General features: G+C 47.5%; 1 protein-coding gene across 5 annotated transcripts in view; it reads left to right on the forward strand.

Moving 5' to 3' along the window:
- Positions 1-18,517, forward strand: part of MAP3K3 (mitogen-activated protein kinase kinase kinase 3) — a 74,562-nt gene that overhangs the window by 53,123 nt on the left and 2,922 nt on the right. For 3 of the 5 annotated variants that reach the window (XM_025360957.1, XM_025360952.1, XM_025360955.1), the window contains 9 exons: positions 6,614-6,747; positions 10,375-10,448; positions 13,397-13,464; positions 13,658-13,750; positions 14,369-14,560; positions 15,093-15,241; positions 15,936-16,067; positions 16,551-16,680; positions 17,054-17,231. In XM_025360957.1, the coding sequence (XP_025216742.1) occupies positions 6,614-6,747; positions 10,375-10,448; positions 13,397-13,464; positions 13,658-13,750; positions 14,369-14,560; positions 15,093-15,241; positions 15,936-16,067; positions 16,551-16,680; positions 17,054-17,231 (1,150 nt within the window). The remainder of the gene's footprint in view (positions 1-6,613; positions 6,748-10,374; positions 10,449-13,396; positions 13,465-13,657; positions 13,751-14,368; positions 14,561-15,092; positions 15,242-15,935; positions 16,068-16,550; positions 16,681-17,053; positions 17,232-18,517) is intronic. The other 2 variants (XM_025360956.1, XM_025360953.1) reach the window with 1 other exon arrangement.

Raw genomic sequence — 18,517 nt, forward strand, 5'->3', positions numbered from 1 at the left:
GAAGATGTTCTTAGGGTCTTATGGAAATTCTACCCACTACTGTGTTCTACAGAGTGTGGTCCACTGTGAGCATATGGGTGAATATTAGTTAAGATTTTCTATTGAGAAAGAAAAAAAGATTTGATTACTCTCCCCATCTCATCTGTCCCTGAAGAGAGAGGAGTTTACAAAATAGTTGGTGGCCAAAAAAGCTATCTCTTTATACTTGCAATGACCTGCACATTAACATTGACCCAAAGCCCGAGAACTCCCTGCAGAGACAACTTCCTGACTGCATCAGCTTCCTGATTAGGGTTCTTCTGTGAGAAGGGCTAGAATCTGAAAGCCTGTCATTCAGCTTTAAGTCAGAGTACAAAGCAAAAGAACCTACCATATCCTAGGGTGAGAGTTTATCTTTGACTCTGCTTCTTTGGGTTAAGGAGGCTGGTAGAGAGCTAACGCGCACTGGGAGGAATGAGGATAGCTGGCAGCTTAAACCCGGCTCTTCTCCTTCTGTGTAAAATGCCTTCATGGGAAGCTGTGGGCCTCTCAACAGTGGAACTGCTACTGTGCTCCTTTGCTTCAGTTGGTGCTGAGATGGGCCTGTTGGCATAGATGGCCCAGTGAGGCTAGAGCAAGTTCAGGCTGGAATACCAGGGAAGGGTGTTCCAAGAAAGCCTGTGACCCCTGCCTAGGCAGCCTTCTGAGACCTACAGAATGAGCTGTTTTGCATAGCACTGTGCTTTTTGCTGTCTGGCTCATTGCTATCACTGCTGGTAAATATGTAACCTTTAGTGAGTTTATGGTCCAGTATCCTATCCTGTTCAGCTCCCTGTCTCAGTTGCTCTCAACTGCTGTTGTGTATCTCATTGGCTCCCAGTTTCTGAAATGAAGATTAAAAACAAAACTGAAAATGCCCTGGAGCAGTTCTGCCAACTCCTGGTTTTTCCATTTGGTTCCTCTGATAGCCATTGGTTTGGGGAGACTTCCCTTTCCTGCTCCAGCCTGTGGGCCTGTGCACAATAGCCCCTGGCACATAGCCCATCAGATAACAAGACTGGCTCTCTGCAGGCGCAGTGTGGATTGGAAAAAGTGAAAGTCTCTGGCTGGAAATAAAAGCTCAGAAAACCTTTGCTATTTTTCCCCCCAGGCCCTCCTGGGTCTGTAGTGCTGGCCTCATGTGAGCTAGTCCCATTCCACCTCGTAAAACCAGGGGAGAGTTCAGTGCAACTGATGAAGGAGGGTACAGGTGTCAGGGGGACCATGGATATTTTATCCCTGGGAAGTCTCACCCCAGACACTCCATGTAACAGATTCAGGGCATTTCATCCTGTCTGGGCATAGTTTGGACCAGTGTCTGAGGTTTCATAAATAAGAAGTTTTTCTCTCCAATCAATCCCTTACAAGAGACATTTTTATTTGTTCTAGTTAAAATGTATAATACAGCTCCAGAGTGTATTGGTCAGAGTTCAGTTGCGCAGAGGAGAACCCACTGTAGCTAGTTTCAGGAAGAAGAGATTCCATAAGCCAGAGGTGCACATTGTGGATTATGGAATCAATGAGGGAAGAAAGAGAAGCAGGCTGTAGGTTAAGACACACCACAGAGCATCCTCCCTCTTCTGTAATCAGGAAGCCACCGGTCCAGAAGTCCAGTGCCCCTCAGCTCTGGTCCACACCTGTCTGTCAGCATCAGCAAAGCTGGAGACCAGGTGTGGGGCCTCTGCTAACACTGTGGCAGAAAAACCAAAGACTTCTGTGACTGTGCTCAGGAATAGCAGGAAGCTTGTTAATCTCACAAAAGTGCATGTGATTGGCTGAACCTAAAGAAAGTCTTAGAAATACAGCTTTTAGCCAATTAGCTTCTGAATTACAGGAAGGCACACTAGAAGGGTGGAATCCATCTTGCACCTACCCCATATATCTGCCACATAGAGTGAAGGGTACAAATGGGGTTCTGCGGAGTTCCTGCCGTGAGATAGGGTTATGTAGATATATACCTGTGCCAGCACATTTATAACTTCCAAAAGAAATTATGAGGTAGATAGTTCTCCCCGTTTTTGCAGTTGAGAAAATTGAGGTGAGAGCTTAGATCATTAGCTAATGAGTGGCAAAGCCTGATCTGAACCCACGTATATCTAATTTCAAAGCTTAGTCTCTTCTCCATGCGCCTTGCTTACCTCCTTAATGTTGCTTCTGCTGCTGACAAATGTTGCTGACATGTGGACTGAATTGCCACGGAACTTGTGGACTACCAAGATGTCATCCAAAGCTAAAAGTAGGAAGCAGGCAGTAGGCTAATTTTTATAAGCAAAGGGTTAAATAGTGCTCTCTCTGTGTTTTGTGGCATGATAGGGCTTAGGAAAACCATCCTTTTTTCATAGTTGTGCTGGAATTTTGTGTTACAGTAGCAAGGGAAGCAGCCAGGTACATGGGTGTGTGCGGTCTGGGTCACTGGAAAGTGGAGTAGTTTCCTTGGTCCAGAGTTCCCCTAAACCTCCATCTTGTCTTTGCCTCCAAGCCCTCTGTTGGCTAAGCGACATTTTATATCCCTGGCCTCTGACTCCCAAATGATCATGGAGAAAACAACCCTGAATTTGAGCTACATGAAACATGGCACTGTGGAGGTGGCTCACACCTGTAATCCTAGCACTTTGGGAGGCTGAGGCAGGAGGATCCCTTGAGCCCAGGAGTTTGGGGCTACAGTGAGCTATGAACATGCCACTGCACTCCAAAGAAAGAAAGAAACATGGCACTGTGCTTTCCCTGTGCTGTCCCCACGTTAGCCTCCCTCCCACGCCTGGCATTCTGTCATATTTCCTCGTGAATGGGATCTCCATCCTCCATAGGGATTATTCATGGGGAACAGATAGCCTGGCCAGGTCAAGGAGAAGTTTTGTCTTGTGCCACTGTGTTGAGCAGCATACCTACCCTTTTTGGAAATAAATTATGGTCCCCAAATTGCCTTCACTGAACTGTGTGAGAGTCACAAAGCCTGTTTTCTCTCTTCAGCCCCACCATTAAGTCACTTTATGGCTTTGGGGCTTGGGTTTCCCTCTGCACAATGTGGATGATGATAATGCACCACCACTGCAGGGTTAGTAGTAAGGGTTAAATGAGAGGTGACAACATTTTTTAAGAAAAAAAATATTGCCTTGGCTGATTTTATTGCTCTGTTAATTCATGGTACAATATCCCTAAATTTACACTCAGAGTAACTTTAGTTTCTGTTAGGGCTTAGAAAATAGGACAAATTATCTTCCATGGGCTGTTTGAGACCATTTCAAAGGCATGGCTCAGATACCACTTTATCTCAGAATTAGTGGCCTCTACCCTGTGAGTGAGATGTTGAGACAGGAAATCCAGCAAAATTCTATGCCTGTTTTCAGAGCAATTTTGTTTCTGGCCTCTGCTCTGGAGTCAGGTGGGGAAACCAGATTACTGAGGACTCCACGTTAGCTTTCCTGCCAGAGAGACATCCTTGGAGGGAGGCTGGGGTGATGTGTCCAAGAGGAGATTGGAAGTATTCTCCAATACCAATTCAGTAGCGAATTCATCAAAAGGTATTCAGCACAACCACATGAACCGTATGTTCTGAACAACTGACTTAATATAGAAGAATTAGAGTCAGTGGCTCATGCCTGTAATTCTAGAACTTTGGGAGGCTGAGGCAGGCAGATCACCTGAGGACAGGAGTTCGAGACCAGCCTGGCCAACATGGTGAAACCCTGTCTCTACTAAAAATACAAAAATTAGCTGGGTATGGTGATGGCCGCCTGTAATCCCAGCTACCTGGGAGGCTGAGGCAGGAGAATTGCTTGAACCCAGGAGGTGGAAGTTGCCTTGAGCCAACATTGTACTACTGCACTCCAGCCTGGGCAATACAGCAAGACTCCATCTCAAAAAAAAGAGTCAGTGTCAGTTTCTTGAAGGTCATTGAAAAACAATAGTTCAAGCTTCTTAGAAAATATATTTCAAAGAGCAACCCTCCGGCCAGGTATGGGAGCTCATACCTTTAATCCCAGCACTTTGGGAGGCCAAGGCTTGAGACCAGCCTAGGCAGCATAGCAAGACCCCATCCCTAAAAGGGCGTGCACACACACATACACAGAGCAAGACTCCCCGCCATTCTTTTTTTCCCCATTAAGTATTTTTCTTCCTTCTGAGGGTCTTTGAAATAGTGGTAGTCTCTCTGGTCCAGGGAGTTTGTTGAACTCCATGTCTGTCAGGCCCACCCTCTTTTCCAGGATGTTCTAAGACCCTGGACTGGGCTCTTGAGCACCCTCTGCTGTAGATGCTTAGTCCCTGGTACGCTACCTCTACTTCCAGGCACAGGCTGAGTGCTTCTGGCTCCACATGAGCTTTTGTTTTGTTTTATCTTTGAGACAGGGTCTCGCTCCATCACCCATGCTGGAGTGCAGTGGTCCAAACACGGCTCACTGCAGCCTCAACCTCCCAGGCTCAAGCAGTCCTCCTGCCTCAGTCTTCCAAGTAGCTGGTTTCACAAGTGTGTGCTTGGCTAATTTTAAAAATATTTTTTGTAGAGATGGGGTCTCACCATGTTGCCCAGGCTGGTCTCAAACTCCTGGCCTCAAGCATTTCTCCTGCTTCTCAAAGTGTCAGGATAATAGGTGTGAGCGCCTGCACCTGGTCACATATGAGCTTTTGAGCGATAGGAAATATATATATATACATAAATGTATAAACATGTATACACACACACACGTAAAACTAAAACTGAGTATCTCAGATTTTCCATCTAAAATTGTCTGGACTAGGGATCTATCATCAAGAAAGGAGGGAAGCCAGGCATGGTGGCACCTGCCTGTAGCTGAACGGGGAGAATTGCCTGAGCCCAGGAGCTCAAGACTAGCCCAGGCAACATAGTGAGACCCTATCTCTGAAAACAAAACAATAAAACAGAATAGAATGAGTCAGGTACTTCCCAAGGTCTCCAACTACCAAACTTGGTCTCTCTTGCTTCCTTAGCCATTTCCACAGAGCATCTTGCCTGCAGTTCCATTTCAGAAAACCTAGTGCTATAGCCCCTGAACTAGACTGGAGAAACCGGCCAGCAAGGAAGGTAGCCTGCATTGTTGAGGGATGGTACTTCTGCTTTTCCTGGTGTCTGGGAATTGCTGGGTCGTGGGAGAGAGGTAAGGGGTGGTAGATAAGGGAGTGGAGGGCTCTTGTGTCTCTGGTTTTCTAAACAACAGGATAAATTTGTTCTCTTCAGAACAGGAAAAGGGTTCAGGATAAGAGTCCTATGTTTAAGTTTTGAAGCTACGAGAAATATTTGTGTGGGTATTGGTAAAGCTTTTTAAAAATCTTCTGAAAATTGACTCTTTTGGTTTGTCTGGTGAGCTTAGGAAGGAAAAAAGATGCTTCATTTTTGTCTCCTCTGATCATGGAAAGCAACACAGCCAGTCAGAAAAAGCTCTTGGGCTAGGAGGAGGGAGGACCTGATTTCTTGGACTCAAACTCCCTTATGGCAGAAAAGCATTGCTCAATGACTTACATAGTATGTCTCTGCACACCTCTGTCATTCATTCACTAACATTAGGATGATAAACCATTTCATCTAACAAGCTGATGTGGTGAAAATACCTGTAAATTGGTTTTATAGTCTCTTACCTGTAAAACATAAATAATTGTTTTTGGGTGTTTTGGGTTTTTTTTTTGAAGATTTAAGTTCCTTGAGTCTCCATTTCCTCCTCTGTTAAGTAAAGCAAATGCTTAGCTTTCAGGATTGTTGAAAGGATTAAGTGAAGTAACAAATGTTATAAAAATACCTTGTGGAATGCTTGCCACTTAACAGGCACTCAAAAAATATTTACCAAACCTCTGTTGTAGGGATGTTGAAAATCAAATGAGGTTAATTACTGTGAACGTGTAACAAAAAGTAAAGCACCACATAAATGCAAGATAATATCATTACTCAGACCAGCCTGAGCAACATAGCGAGACCCTGTCTCAGTTAACAACAAAAAAAAAAGGTGATATCATTACTCATAAACAGGAAGTGTGGGAGTGGGTAGGAATGGAGAAGGCTGCCTTTTGATCCTGGCCAGACCATAAGGAGGGTCTTTTTACCTGATACAGGTAGAGAACAAATAAGGGGAGACACTGGCTGGGGGAACAGGGCAGCAGAGAAAAATGCACAGGTATATTCAGTTACCTTTCCCTGGTCCCCACTCTCAAAATATTGCTGGGACCCAAAACTAAAGAGGACTAAGCTGATGCATTGAGCGGATGGGAGGAAATGATGTTAGTGCTCTAGAGGAAGAGAGATGGTGACATTATGAAGGAGTAATTATATATAAGAATTTTTTAAAAAGCTAGTCTGATTGCCAGCTAAAATTGGTCTCATAGGGGTTATTCTGGTTTCTGTTTTGTGCCAAGGTTTTTTTGGTCGGATATGCCGTAGTGCCTGCTCCATCTCTGGAGTTTGTTTCCTATTAGGAAGGGACTTTGTTTGCCTGAGGGAGCTGGCACATGCTAGATGTTGGTGCCATAACCCATTGGAGTCACATTCCTGACCTCTAGGGCCTTGTGTCTCTGAGTTGGCCCCATGCCTGCTCCTCTTGGGCCACACACCCTGGGCTCTATTGTTGAAAGCCTCCTTTATGTGCTCTAGGCTCCCAGAACCCTGGCCGAAGCTCACCTCCCCCTGGCTATGTTCCTGAGCGGCAGCAGCACATTGCCCGGCAGGGGTCCTACACCAGCATCAACAGTGAGGGGGAGTTCATCCCAGAGACCAGCGAGCAGTGCGTGAGTATAGGGGGGCTGGGATATACCCATGGCCTGTATCAGCAGACCAGGGTCATAACAAGGGGCTCTCAGTAGTCACAGTGCAGAACTGAGGGACATGAACCACATTTGAAAGCTCTTTTATAAACTAGGCCTGCCCAAATATGGATTGTCCCTTTTTAAGGGCCAAATAATAATTTCTGCCAAAGATGGGATCTAAAGGATCTAAACTACGTAGTCTGTTTGCTGTTGGGTGAGCATTTAACAGATTTTCCTTCATCGTGGTCCTCTCATTGTTCCTACAGGCAGGCACCACCATGCCCAGCTCATTTCAGTAGTGTTTTAACATATGACTGGTTCTAAAGTGACAGGTTATGTTTTTCATTGGATATATTTTAGTTTTACTGTTACTTGATGAAAGATAGGGAGTAAACCATATCAAAATTACACTGTAGGATTGGTTAGTCTGACCATTTATGATGGTAGACAGTTGTATTAGTTATCTATTGCTCCATAACAAATTACCACAAACCTAGAGGCTTTAAACAATATACATTTATCATTTTCCAGGTTCCCTGGGTCAGGAGTCCAGGCATGACTCAAGTGAGTCCTCTGCTGAGGGTCACACAAAACTGCAATCAAGGTGTCAGCCAGGCTGCCTGCCTTTCTTGAGTTTGAGGCTCTCTTCTAAGCTTAGATGGTTATTAACAGAATTCAGTTTCTGTGGCTGTAGGACTGTGGTTCCTCTTTTCTTCTGAATGTCACCTAAGGGCTTCTCTGAGTTCCCTTCCTAGAGGCCACCTGGAGTTCCTTGCCATGGGGCCCTCTCACAACATGGCAGCTTCTTCAAGGCCAGCAGGAGAATCTCTTACTCCAGTCTGCAAAGATGGAGTCATAAAAATCACATAATCATAGGAATGAATGTTCTGTCTTCTTTGCCATAGTCTGTTGGCAAGAAGCACATCACAGGTTCTACTTGCACTAAAGGGAAAGGCAGTTCATTGGAACTAATTGATAGAGGGAGCGATCACCTTAGGGTGTGTACCACAGTGGCTCAGCCATTTTAGTGGCTAACTTTTAAACTGGTGGCTTACTTGATGCAAATGGCAATTTGGCTTAGTGAACTCAGCAAGGGTGAGATCTCTAGCGTCATTCTGGTCTTTTCAATAAACTTGCTTTGATTGTAAAAGAAAAGGCTGCTCTTATACTTTCTGGGATTTGGCCTGAGAAGGGGAAATTTCTTAAGGGGAAAATATCCAACAGAAGGCCTGTGCTGTCACATGGGAGATTTTACAAAAAACTGATTCTCGTTAACTTTTCTTTCGTTATTCAAACTATATAGGCTATGAGAAGCCCTTTATATTCTTCTTCCTTCTATACTCCTGCCTTCCAGATAAATTCATGTTTGGAATAGTGACCTGGAGTGCCTCTAGCTGCAGATTTCCTTTTTGGGCGTTTTACTGACCACCCTTTCTGGTTTCTCTAACCAGGGCACTTCTGGATATCAGCTGTTTTAGGGGTGACTTGGGTGTAAAATCCCAAAGATTGCAGATGAGCTTGATTGCCCTCAGTCTGTGTCCCTTCCATGGTCCTATAATCTGCCCACTTCACTTTTTCACTTTACCTGCATGGCCCTGGAAGGCATGGGAGGATTTGACTCCTAGTGAGGACAGACTTTTAGAAAGAGGCCAAGGAAGGCAGTGGCTGGGGATTACCAAGGTCCTCCCCCAGCGCCTGCCTCTTTAGCTGAAGAGAATTGCTCCTGGTAACGGGCTATTTGAGATCAATCTACTTAGCAGGAACAGACGTTGCATCGTATGTAATGAAAGAATATTCCAGTGTGACTTTACTGAAAAGTGAAAGTATGATAAGTTTATTTTGTTTTTTCTTTAATCAGGTTTAAGTAATTGCATCTATTTACTGATTTTTAGAATGAACCAAGCATGATTCATGTTAATTTTTTGGCCTAATTTTTCCAACAAAAATTATGCCAGTCCAGGTGCAGTGGCTCATACCTGTAATCCCAGCACTTTGGGAGGCCAAGGCAGGAGGATTGCTTGAGGTCAAGAGTTCAAGACCAGCCTGGGCAACATAGCAAGACCCTGACTCTACAAAAAAAAAAAAAATTTTAATTAGCTGGGCATAGTGGCACACCTGCCTGTAGTCCCAGCTACTCAGGAGGCTGAGGTGGGAGGATCACTCGAGCCCAGGCTGCAGTGAACTGCACTCCAGCTTAGGTGACAGAATGAGATCCTATCTCGAACAACAGCAACAACAACAAAATGCTAGCACAGTGTAACATCCTTCACTCCCTGCTTGACTTCTGACCATAAAGAACGTCATTTTTTACAAGAGCGTTCACAGGACTCAGCAGTTTTCCCCAAGGCGTCTCGTGAATCTTTGGTATTCTTCCTCCACCACACCTGCCCTGTTATTTATTTGTCCATTTTTGTCTTTTTCTGTTAACTGGTCTAAATTTGCCAAATACGTATCCGATGGATTGAAAGCAGTCCCATGTTGGTTTCATCCACTTTGGCTATGCTATATCCTTAGCAACATTTGCAGTTTTACTTTGCAATGAATTTGCCTTGATTGGCAGATTTTAAAAAATCATATATGACAGCATGACCTAAAGCATTTGAAATTATGGGTGGGGATGGACCCTAGTATTAAATGGGAAAAAATGTTTGAGTTGGAAACTAATTTTATGGAGATTGTTAGTGAGTTTTCATAATTCTGATACTTTATTTCCCTATGTAATTTTTTTTTTTTAGTTAATTAAAAAATTTAAACAGAAACAAGGTCTCACTATGTTGCCCAGGCTGGTCTTGAACTCCTGAGTGCAAGTGATCCTTCCCTCTCGGCCTCCCAAAGTGCTAGGATTACAGGCATGAGCCACCAAGCCCGGCCCCTCTGTAATGTGTAACGTTGGAGCTCGGATAATCAATATTCTGAAATTGAAGACCACTCCCCCACCCCCACCCCCACTTTTGTGCAGAGAAAATGAAAGGGAGGACCTTCAGGACATTGATTGGAGCAAAAGTGATTCCAAAGGCCTTTTGTTGCTGCATTTGACCAGGGGCCAGAGAAATATTTTAATATATTTAGTTATCTATTACCTCTGCATTGGACCAGGAACTGGGACATTTTTGTTCCGGTATCAGCTGTGCACTAACTAGTTTTATGACTTTAGACAAGTCTTCTAACCTTTCTAGGCCTGTAGTGCTCATCTGTGAAATGAGGCAATACTTGTCTTTGTAAATTATAAATTATAGAGTGTAAACAGAAGCATTAGGGTCCCACCCAAACTCACTGGAAGGCTCAGCAGGGTAGTACCATCTCCAGTACCAGGCTCCAGTGTTAATAAGCCAAGAACATGCCAACAAGAAAAGCAGAGCCTCTGCTTTGCTGTCCTGCTAGAGCTCCTTGGGATGCCAGCCAAGCATTTTTCTCCCTCCTGGAAACTTGCCTTTTAAACTAAGGGGGAGGATGGTACCTTTCTAACCATTCTTCCCACTGCATGGGGAGAAAAAGGACACTTTCATATTTTGACAAAAAGCCCATTTGCTGGCCCTTGCCATAAAACCTGGGTCACTGGGGGGAATTGGGGCTGGGGGGTGTGGCTTCATTGTTTGACTTGCCTTACAGATGCTGGATCCCCTGAGCAGTGCAGAAAATTCCTTGTCTGGAAGCTGCCAATCCTTGGACAGGTCAGCAGACAGGTATGGGACTGTGGGTGGCTTGGAGGGTAATGCATAGGCATTTTTGGAACTGATGGGTTGAGGAAGAAGAGTTAGCTCTGCAGACCCAGGGTTAAAGCATCATGCTTCTAGGAAAGCCTTCCCCTTAATTTCCCAAACACCACCAGAATGTTACGATTGCATAATTAAATGAATGTAATAATAGCTCATAAAATAGCAGCTCATTTATTAAGTACTTGCTTTGTTCTAAGTGCTTTACATGTTTTGACTTTCCACATAATATATGCCTTTCTCATTCTTTTGGCCTCACTGCTGTAATCTGAACTGAGAAGGAGTGGACTGCCAGTGTTTTAGGGGAAAAACTAAATTCTCATCCATTGTTTTACCACCATTTTTTATTCCAAGTGTTTTTGGTGGAGTAAGAAACTGAAACCCAAAAACAGAATATCCAGAATGCCTAGCGTACCACGCCACCTGCTTGGTGTATATCTCCTTCTTAAACTTTCGGAGGAAACAAGTGATGTCCTTTACATACCAAATAGAAAGGGTATGTTTGGAGAGGCCTTGATATTGATCTGGCCACTCCCTTGCCTCTGCCTCATTATGCCCAAGAGCACTTTTGATCACCTCTGTCTGGGCTTAGGACTGTGTTCAGAGGCTATGGAGCAGGTTTGGGGATTTTTTTACTTTGTGTAACTGATTAATTGTTCATTTGGGTAGTGATATTGTGACTGTGGCTAAATTTGTGCATTGTCTTGCCTAATAGACCTAAGCACTGATGAGCACTGTCTTCCCTTTAGATATCATAGAATACAGTTATGGTTATTTGCTTTCCAATGTGTTGCCTTGTTTGGGGCTTGCTTTCCAACCAGGGGAGTAAGAAGACACAGGCAGGAGTGCCAGGGCTTGCTGTCATAGACTGAGGGCTCTGCCAAGACAGGGATTGACTCTGGCTTTGGACTATCTCCTAAGCTTTGGAGGGGAAAGGGGAGAGAAGAGGACTACGGAAGGTCTAGTAGTTGGGAAACGAGGGGGCAGCCCCCCTGTGCCACTGCCTTGAGAGTTTCAAACCTGTGGCCGCCGCAAAAGGCCAGTAAGCACTCTTGTATAAGGGAAAGGGCCATTCAGGTGGATGCTGGGAAAGATAGCTACATTTACCTGCCTCTGTATTCTTGGGTTTTTTCCTCTGTCCCTACAGTACTTTCTTTTCTTCTCATTGTGAATGACCTGGACTTACTTCCTTGAGGTCCAGCCTGACTTGGGCTCAGGGCTCTCATCTTCCCTTCATGGAATCTGGGAAGGGGCATGAGATCTGGAGTCAGACAAACCTAGATGCAGTCCCAGCTCCACCAAATATTAGTTGAATGGCTTCAGACAAGTCTTTTAACCTCTCTGTTCCTGAGTTTCCCCATCTCCGAAATGGGATGGTGGTGATTAAGCTGAAAGAAAGATGCCTGGTTTAGCAGCAAGAACATACACTTTGGGGTCAGAGACCTGGATTTAAAGTCTGGCCTTGAGGCACAGTGGCTCACGCCTATAATCCCAGCACTTTGGGAAGCCGAGGCAGGCGAATCATCTGAGGTCAGGAATTTGAGACCAGCCTGACAGGCATAGGGAAACCCTATCTCTGCTAAAAATGCAAAAACAAAAAGAGAAACAAAAACAAAAAACAAGTGCGGTGGCTCACGCCTGTAATTCCAGCACTTTGGAAGGCCGAGGTGGATGGATCACGAGGTCAGGAGTTCAAGACCAGCCTGGCCAACATAGTGAAACCCTGTCTCTACTAAAAAATAAAAAAATAAAAAAAATAGCTGGACTTGGTGGTGGGCGCCTGTAATCCCAGCTCCTTGGGAGGCTGAGGCAGGAGAATCACTTGAACCTAGGAGGCAGAGGTTGCAGTGAACCGAGATCGCCCCATTGCACTCCAGCCCGGGCAACAGTGTGAGACTCTGTCTCAAAAAAAAGCAAAAAAATTAGCCGGGCATGGTGGCACGTGCTTGTAGTCCCAGCTACTTGGGAGGCCGAGGCAGGAGAATAACTTGAACCCAGGAGGCGGAGGTTGCAGTGAGCCAAGATTGCACCACTGCACTCCAGCCTGGGTGACAGAGCGAGACTCCATCTCAAAAAAAAAAAGAAAGTCTGGGGCTGGGCGCGGCGGCTCATGCCTGTAATCCCAGCACTTTGGGAGGCCGAGGCGGGCAGATCACAAGGTCAAGAGATCGAGATCATCCTGGCCAGTGGCGCGTGCCTGTAGTCCCAGCTACTTGGGAGACTGAGGCAGGAGAATCGCTTGAACCCGTGAGGTGGAGGTTGCAGTAAGCTGAGATTGTGCTACTGCACTCCAGCCTGGCAGCAGAGCGAGACTCGGTCTCAAAAAAAAAAAAAAAAAGTCTGGCCCTGTCTTCCTAGCTCTGTCTTTGAGCAAGTAAATAGGACTGTGTGTACCTAATCTGTAGGGGTGTCTGTGAACTCAGAAACAGCATAGCTGCTCAACAAGTGGATCTGCTATTATGTTATTTTTATTATATGGTATATTTGCTACTTCAGAGCGTTCTGAGGATTAAATGAGAAAAAACTCACTTTAGAAAATAGGTAAGAAAGCAGCAACCTATAAACGATGATGCTGTGGCTATTTTTATTACTCCCTGGGCAAAGGATTCTCTTGGAGCTCTTTTCTTGTTACAGAGGTGGGAAGAAAGGCCAAGGAGGGAGAAGGCTGTGCAGCCAGGCTGGAGTTGGGTCAGATGGGGGAGATTTACCACTCAGGGTGCTGTCAAATTTGGGTCACAGACTAGTGAAGGGAGAGTGGAGAAAGCAGGAGCTGGGCTCAGGAAAGGGCTGTTTCCCGCAAAATCTGCTTCCCCCACCTAACGCTGTGGCAGAGATTAGAAAGGGAGACTGCCTGGATGCCCTGCTGGGTTGCTGTAGAAATGTGCAGGGAGTCCGTTTTTTCTTTTTGTTTTCTCCAGCCCGTCCTTCCGGAAATCACGAATGTCCCGTGCCCAGAGCTTCCCTGACAATAGACAGGAATACTCAGGTGAGTTCACAGAGCCTGGGTGGGCAATGCAGGGTGTCTGGGTAGGGCCTCAGGTGGCTCTGCTTCAACTGTTCTGAGTCAGTAGCTCTCCTTGGGCTTGCTGCTTTGAGGTCTTAGGTGACTTGGGGGCTTGGGGGCTTAAGTGGCTCACATTGACCTACCCAGAAGCCAGTGATTCCCCCATCTTACTCAGATCGGGAAACTCAGCTCTATGACAAAGGGGTCAAAGGTGGAACCTACCCCCGCCGCTACCATGTGTCTGTGCACCACAAGGACTACAGTGATGGTGAGTGCTCCTTCACCTGCTCCCTGCTGGCTGCCTCAAGAAAGGACGAGCCGCCATAAGGAGGGTGGGCTCGTCCATGCAATGCCTGTCTTTTCCTTCATTCCTGAGGAATTGTGGCTCAGACTTGAGGCACGGGAGACAGGAAAAAAACAAAAACAGGGAAGATAGTATTTGTAGACCAGAATGCTGCCACTGGGAACTCTGACCTTGGTTGGAGCCAATGGTGTGCTCCAGGGGCACCATCTCTCCCATGCCCTCTTCTGCCCCACAGCAGCAGGTGGCCTGGGGCGCTCTACAGAGGGGTAAGGAGTAGGATACAAGGAAATCGGTGCCTTTGGGTGTGGCTTGGCCTTCCAAGCAATTGGGAGCCCGCGGGCCAGCCATGCACCTTCCCTTTGGCCGGATCTCCCTGAACCAGACTACTTCCTAGTTTCTGCTTTTGTCCTGATTCTTGGAGTGCTTGGGACAGCAGCCTCTGTGGAATGAGTCAGGTGGGAGGGCGGACAGGATGGGCTGGAGCTGGTATTATCTATCACTTCTGGCTCAGACCTGGTTTGTACATTCAGCCTTGTAGCCCGGGGTGTGACTTGCTCTACTCTGGCCCTTGCACCCTTTCAGGCAGAAGAACATTTCCCCGAATACGGCGTCATCAAGGCAACTTGTTCACCCTGGTGCCCTCCAGCCGCTCCCTGAGCACAAATGGCGAGAACATGGGTCTGGCTGTGCAATACCTGGACCCCCGTGGGCGCCTGCGGAGTGCAGACAGCGAGAATGCCCTCTCTGTGCAGGAGAGGAATGTGCCAACCAAGTGTGAGGAGCTGTCCCTGGCTAGGAGGAGACTGCTAAGGCGGTCTCAGACAAGCTACAGGGGCATAACAGCTGGGCCCCTTGGACCCTTAGGCTCAGCAGGTGGTGGCTTTGGCCCACATGCACCACACGGGATAAGCCTTGGAGTGCCTGAAGCCTGGCTCCACTGTTGTGTGATGAGCCTCTTCTCCTCTCTGATCTTTAGTTTTTCCATGTTTAAACTAGGGAAGAGGACACCCTTCATCCCTGCCATATTAAGATATTTAGGGGCTTTGGAAGGAAATGTATTTATCAATGCAGAAGAGCATTTAATCATGACTTCAGCCAATCCTCTGCTTCTTAAGACTCTGACTTCAGGTCCAAGTGACTAGGGCTCTGGGCTTGCTCTAGATTGTGGTGGAGATGCTCTTCTAAGAGAGGATGTGATGGTGCTGGGTGAGGGGGAGCCTGAGCCAGAGGCCCTGTTCCTGGAGAATGAAGGGGATATTCATAAATAATGTACACAAAGTAACTCTTTCCTTCTGCTCTCCTGTAGCTCCCAGTGCCCCCATCAATTGGCGCCGGGGAAAGCTCCTGGGCCAGGGTGCCTTCGGCAGGGTCTATTTGTGCTATGACGTGGACACGGGACGTGAACTTGCTTCCAAGCAGGTCCAGTTTGACCCAGACAGTCCTGAGACAAGCAAGGTACACTTTCCCCATGGTCTGACTTCCAGTTCCCTCCTTTCAACAGAAATGCCTGTCTCACCACACAGAGTAGTTGCTTGAGATGCTGTAGGTTGCTTCCTCTGTCATTCTTCCCAAACTCCCTTTCTGTCCATCCTGGCACCAGCCACAGGGTGAAAGGACTGTGGTCTGAAGAGCACCAAGCACCTGGTGGGAGGGATCAGGTACAAGGAACTAAGCTGATGCCAAAGTACCAAGTAACCCAAACTGAGAGGTGATGACCTGTGCCACAAAGGGGACTCCCTGCCCTCCCCCAGACAAGTATCTCTCCCCAGCCCTCAGCCCAGGAAGGAGCTGTGGGGCTCCTTCACTTGGTCCAGCTCTAAAGGAGGAATCATATGGCCTGGCTTTGCAGTTCAGCTTTCAGCGTGGCTGACACTTCAAGTTGAGTGGACAAACAGCAGTTACCTTAACTAAGCACCCACAGCCCCTTCTCCCACCTCCCTGCTTCCTTCCACCCATGGGAGTGCCACCATCCCAAGGCCAGCCCAGCATTGTGGCCGAGGGCTAGACAGTTAAGAGAGTCCCCCTTTTCTCCAGCTGCAGTTCCCAAGGCAGACCCCTGTGAGGCCACTAACTAGGGCAAGCTGAGCTGAACCCAAGCGGGCAGAACTGGGGCCCTGAGAGCTGAGGCGACCACTGACCCCTCCCCTAGGAGGTGAGTGCTCTGGAGTGCGAGATCCAGTTGCTAAAGAACTTGCAGCATGAGCGCATCGTGCAGTACTATGGCTGTCTGCGGGACCGTGCTGAGAAGACCCTGACCATCTTCATGGAGTACATGCCAGGGGTACGTGTCCCTTGAATGCATGTGAGACACACACAGAATAGGGCCTGACCTGGGGGCTGGGGCCTGCAGGATAGGGGTCACTTTGGATAGGAGTTTGAACACCTGAGGCTCCAGAGGCCCAGAGGAGCAAAGTGAGGTGATGGTGGGACTTGGAGTCAGGAGGGCCCCATCTCAGGCTGCAGTGGGAGTATGAGATGACAGCTGTCCTAGGTCCAGCCCTCCCCTGAGGCATGCAGGGCTGGCCCACTATCCAGTAAATGCAGCCTTCAGCTGGAGCTCCTGGATTTGGGTGGCGCGCTACTTGGGAAGGAGTTATGGTACTCTCTTTTCCAAAGTGCCTGACAGCTCCTGGCAAAATGCCCTGCACAGCCAAATAGGAATTGAACAAATGACTCCTTTGCTGCCATACTGGGGGCTGGAATGGGCTTGCCCCTCCACTAGCCCTCCCCTGAGGGGACTCCTCTGACTCCTTGTGGCTGCCAGGGCTCGGTGAAAGACCAGTTGAAGGCTTATGGTGCTCTGACAGAGAGCGTGACCCGAAAGTACACGCGGCAGATCCTGGAGGGCATGTCCTACCTGCACAGCAACATGATCGTTCACCGGGACATTAAGGGTGAGCAGGGCCAGGATGTGTGGAGTCCCCAGGACCTGGGTTCAAGTCTGCCATTGAGTGCCTGCAGGGGCCAATCACTTAACCATTCTGAACTTTATGAAAAGTGGGACCCCAGTTGTTTCCTTGAGGAACTGGTGAGAAGATTGGTTGAGCAATATGGGAAAATATTGCCTCTACATGTTGACCATGGCGATGGTCATTTGTGTGGTAGATCTGAGATTCCCCTTCATTAAATCCTTTGCCCCTTGCAGTTCATGTCTAATTCAGTGGTAGCCCCGCCCTCTCTACCAGCTCTCAGTGACCTGGGGGTGGAGAGGATGGGAGAAAATGCAAGAGGGTCCAGGGTTGCAGCCTCTGCCCTTTCATGCCTCAGGAGCCAACATCCTCCGAGACTCTGCTGGGAATGTAAAGCTGGGGGACTTTGGGGCCAGCAAACGCCTGCAGACGATCTGTATGTCGGGGACGGGCATGCGCTCCGTCACTGGCACACCCTACTGGATGAGCCCTGAGGTGATCAGCGGCGAGGGCTATGGAAGGAAAGCAGACGTGTGGTGAGCACTGGGACATGCAGAACCCCTTCTCCCACCCAGGCCGTAGTGGCCCTCCATTAGGAACACACCCTGGGGACTTTGTGGTGTGGCAGGAGGGAATGCGCCCAGGGCCCAGGCTGCAGTGTGTGCAAGGGTATTGTTCGGTGCAGTAGCACACACACCAGATCAAAGCACACTCCATTAGAGTTGGGAACTTAGGCCATGGAAAACATCCCTTATGTTTGCTAAATCTCTTAAGGAAGCAGGATCCACTCTGAAGGCCTGAAGGCCTGGACCAGTCTCTCAACAGGAGCAGGTTTCTGTCCCTTCTCCTAGCACTCAAGACAGTTTGCACTTGCTCGACATAACCTTGTGTCTATCCCCTGAAATGGCCCCTAAGTCATGACAGCTTCTCCCCTTGGAAAGCTATTGTGGTGGGCTGAATAATGTCCCCGCAAAGATGTCCACTGCCTAATCCCTGGATCTGTAAATGTGATTGTATGTAGCAAAGGGCCTTTGCAGATAGGATTAGGTTAAGGGTTTTGAGATGGGTGGATTATCCTGGATTAAGGGTCCTTATAGAAGGGTCTCAGGAGGTCAGAGTGGCTAATAGGAGGTGAGACGATGGAAGCAAGAGGTTGGAGTAATACAAGGAGGGGACCATGGGCCACGAAATGCAGGTGGCCTCTAGAACCCAGGAAAGGCAAGGAAACAGATTCTCTCCTCAGAGCCTCCGACAGGAACCAGCCCTGCCGCCACCTTGACTTTAGTCCTGTGAGACTGATTTTATTTTATTTTATTTTATTTTATTTTATTTTATTTTATTTATTTTTTTTTTTTTGAGACGGAGTCTCACTGTGTCTCCCAGGCTGGAGTGCAGTGGCGCGATCTTGGCTCACTGCAAGCTCCGCCCCCCGGGTTCACGCCATTCTCCCGCCTCAGCCTCCCAAGTAGCTGGGACTACAGGCGCCCGCTACCGCGCCCGGCTAGGTTTTTGTATTTTTAGTAGAGACGGGGTTTCACCATGTTAGCCAGGATAGTCTCGATCTCCTGACCTTGTGATCCACCCGCCTCGGCCTCCCAAAGTGCTGGGATTACAGGCTTGAGCCACCGCGCCCGGCCGAGACTGATTTTAGACCTCTGACCTTCAGAACTGTAAGATGATGCATTTCTGTTGTTCTCCTGCCTCTTAAGTTTGTGGTCATTTGTTAGAGCAGCTGTGGGTAGCTAATACAGTTATTGTAGAGTTCTTTCTATCAAGGCTGTGATTCTCTTTTTCCCAGTTTCAAGAAGTGCCCAGGTGTGTG

This window comes from Theropithecus gelada, chromosome 16 (assembly GCF_003255815.1).
Source record: "Theropithecus gelada isolate Dixy chromosome 16, Tgel_1.0, whole genome shotgun sequence".
NCBI classification, from domain to species: Eukaryota; Metazoa; Chordata; class Mammalia; order Primates; family Cercopithecidae; genus Theropithecus; species Theropithecus gelada.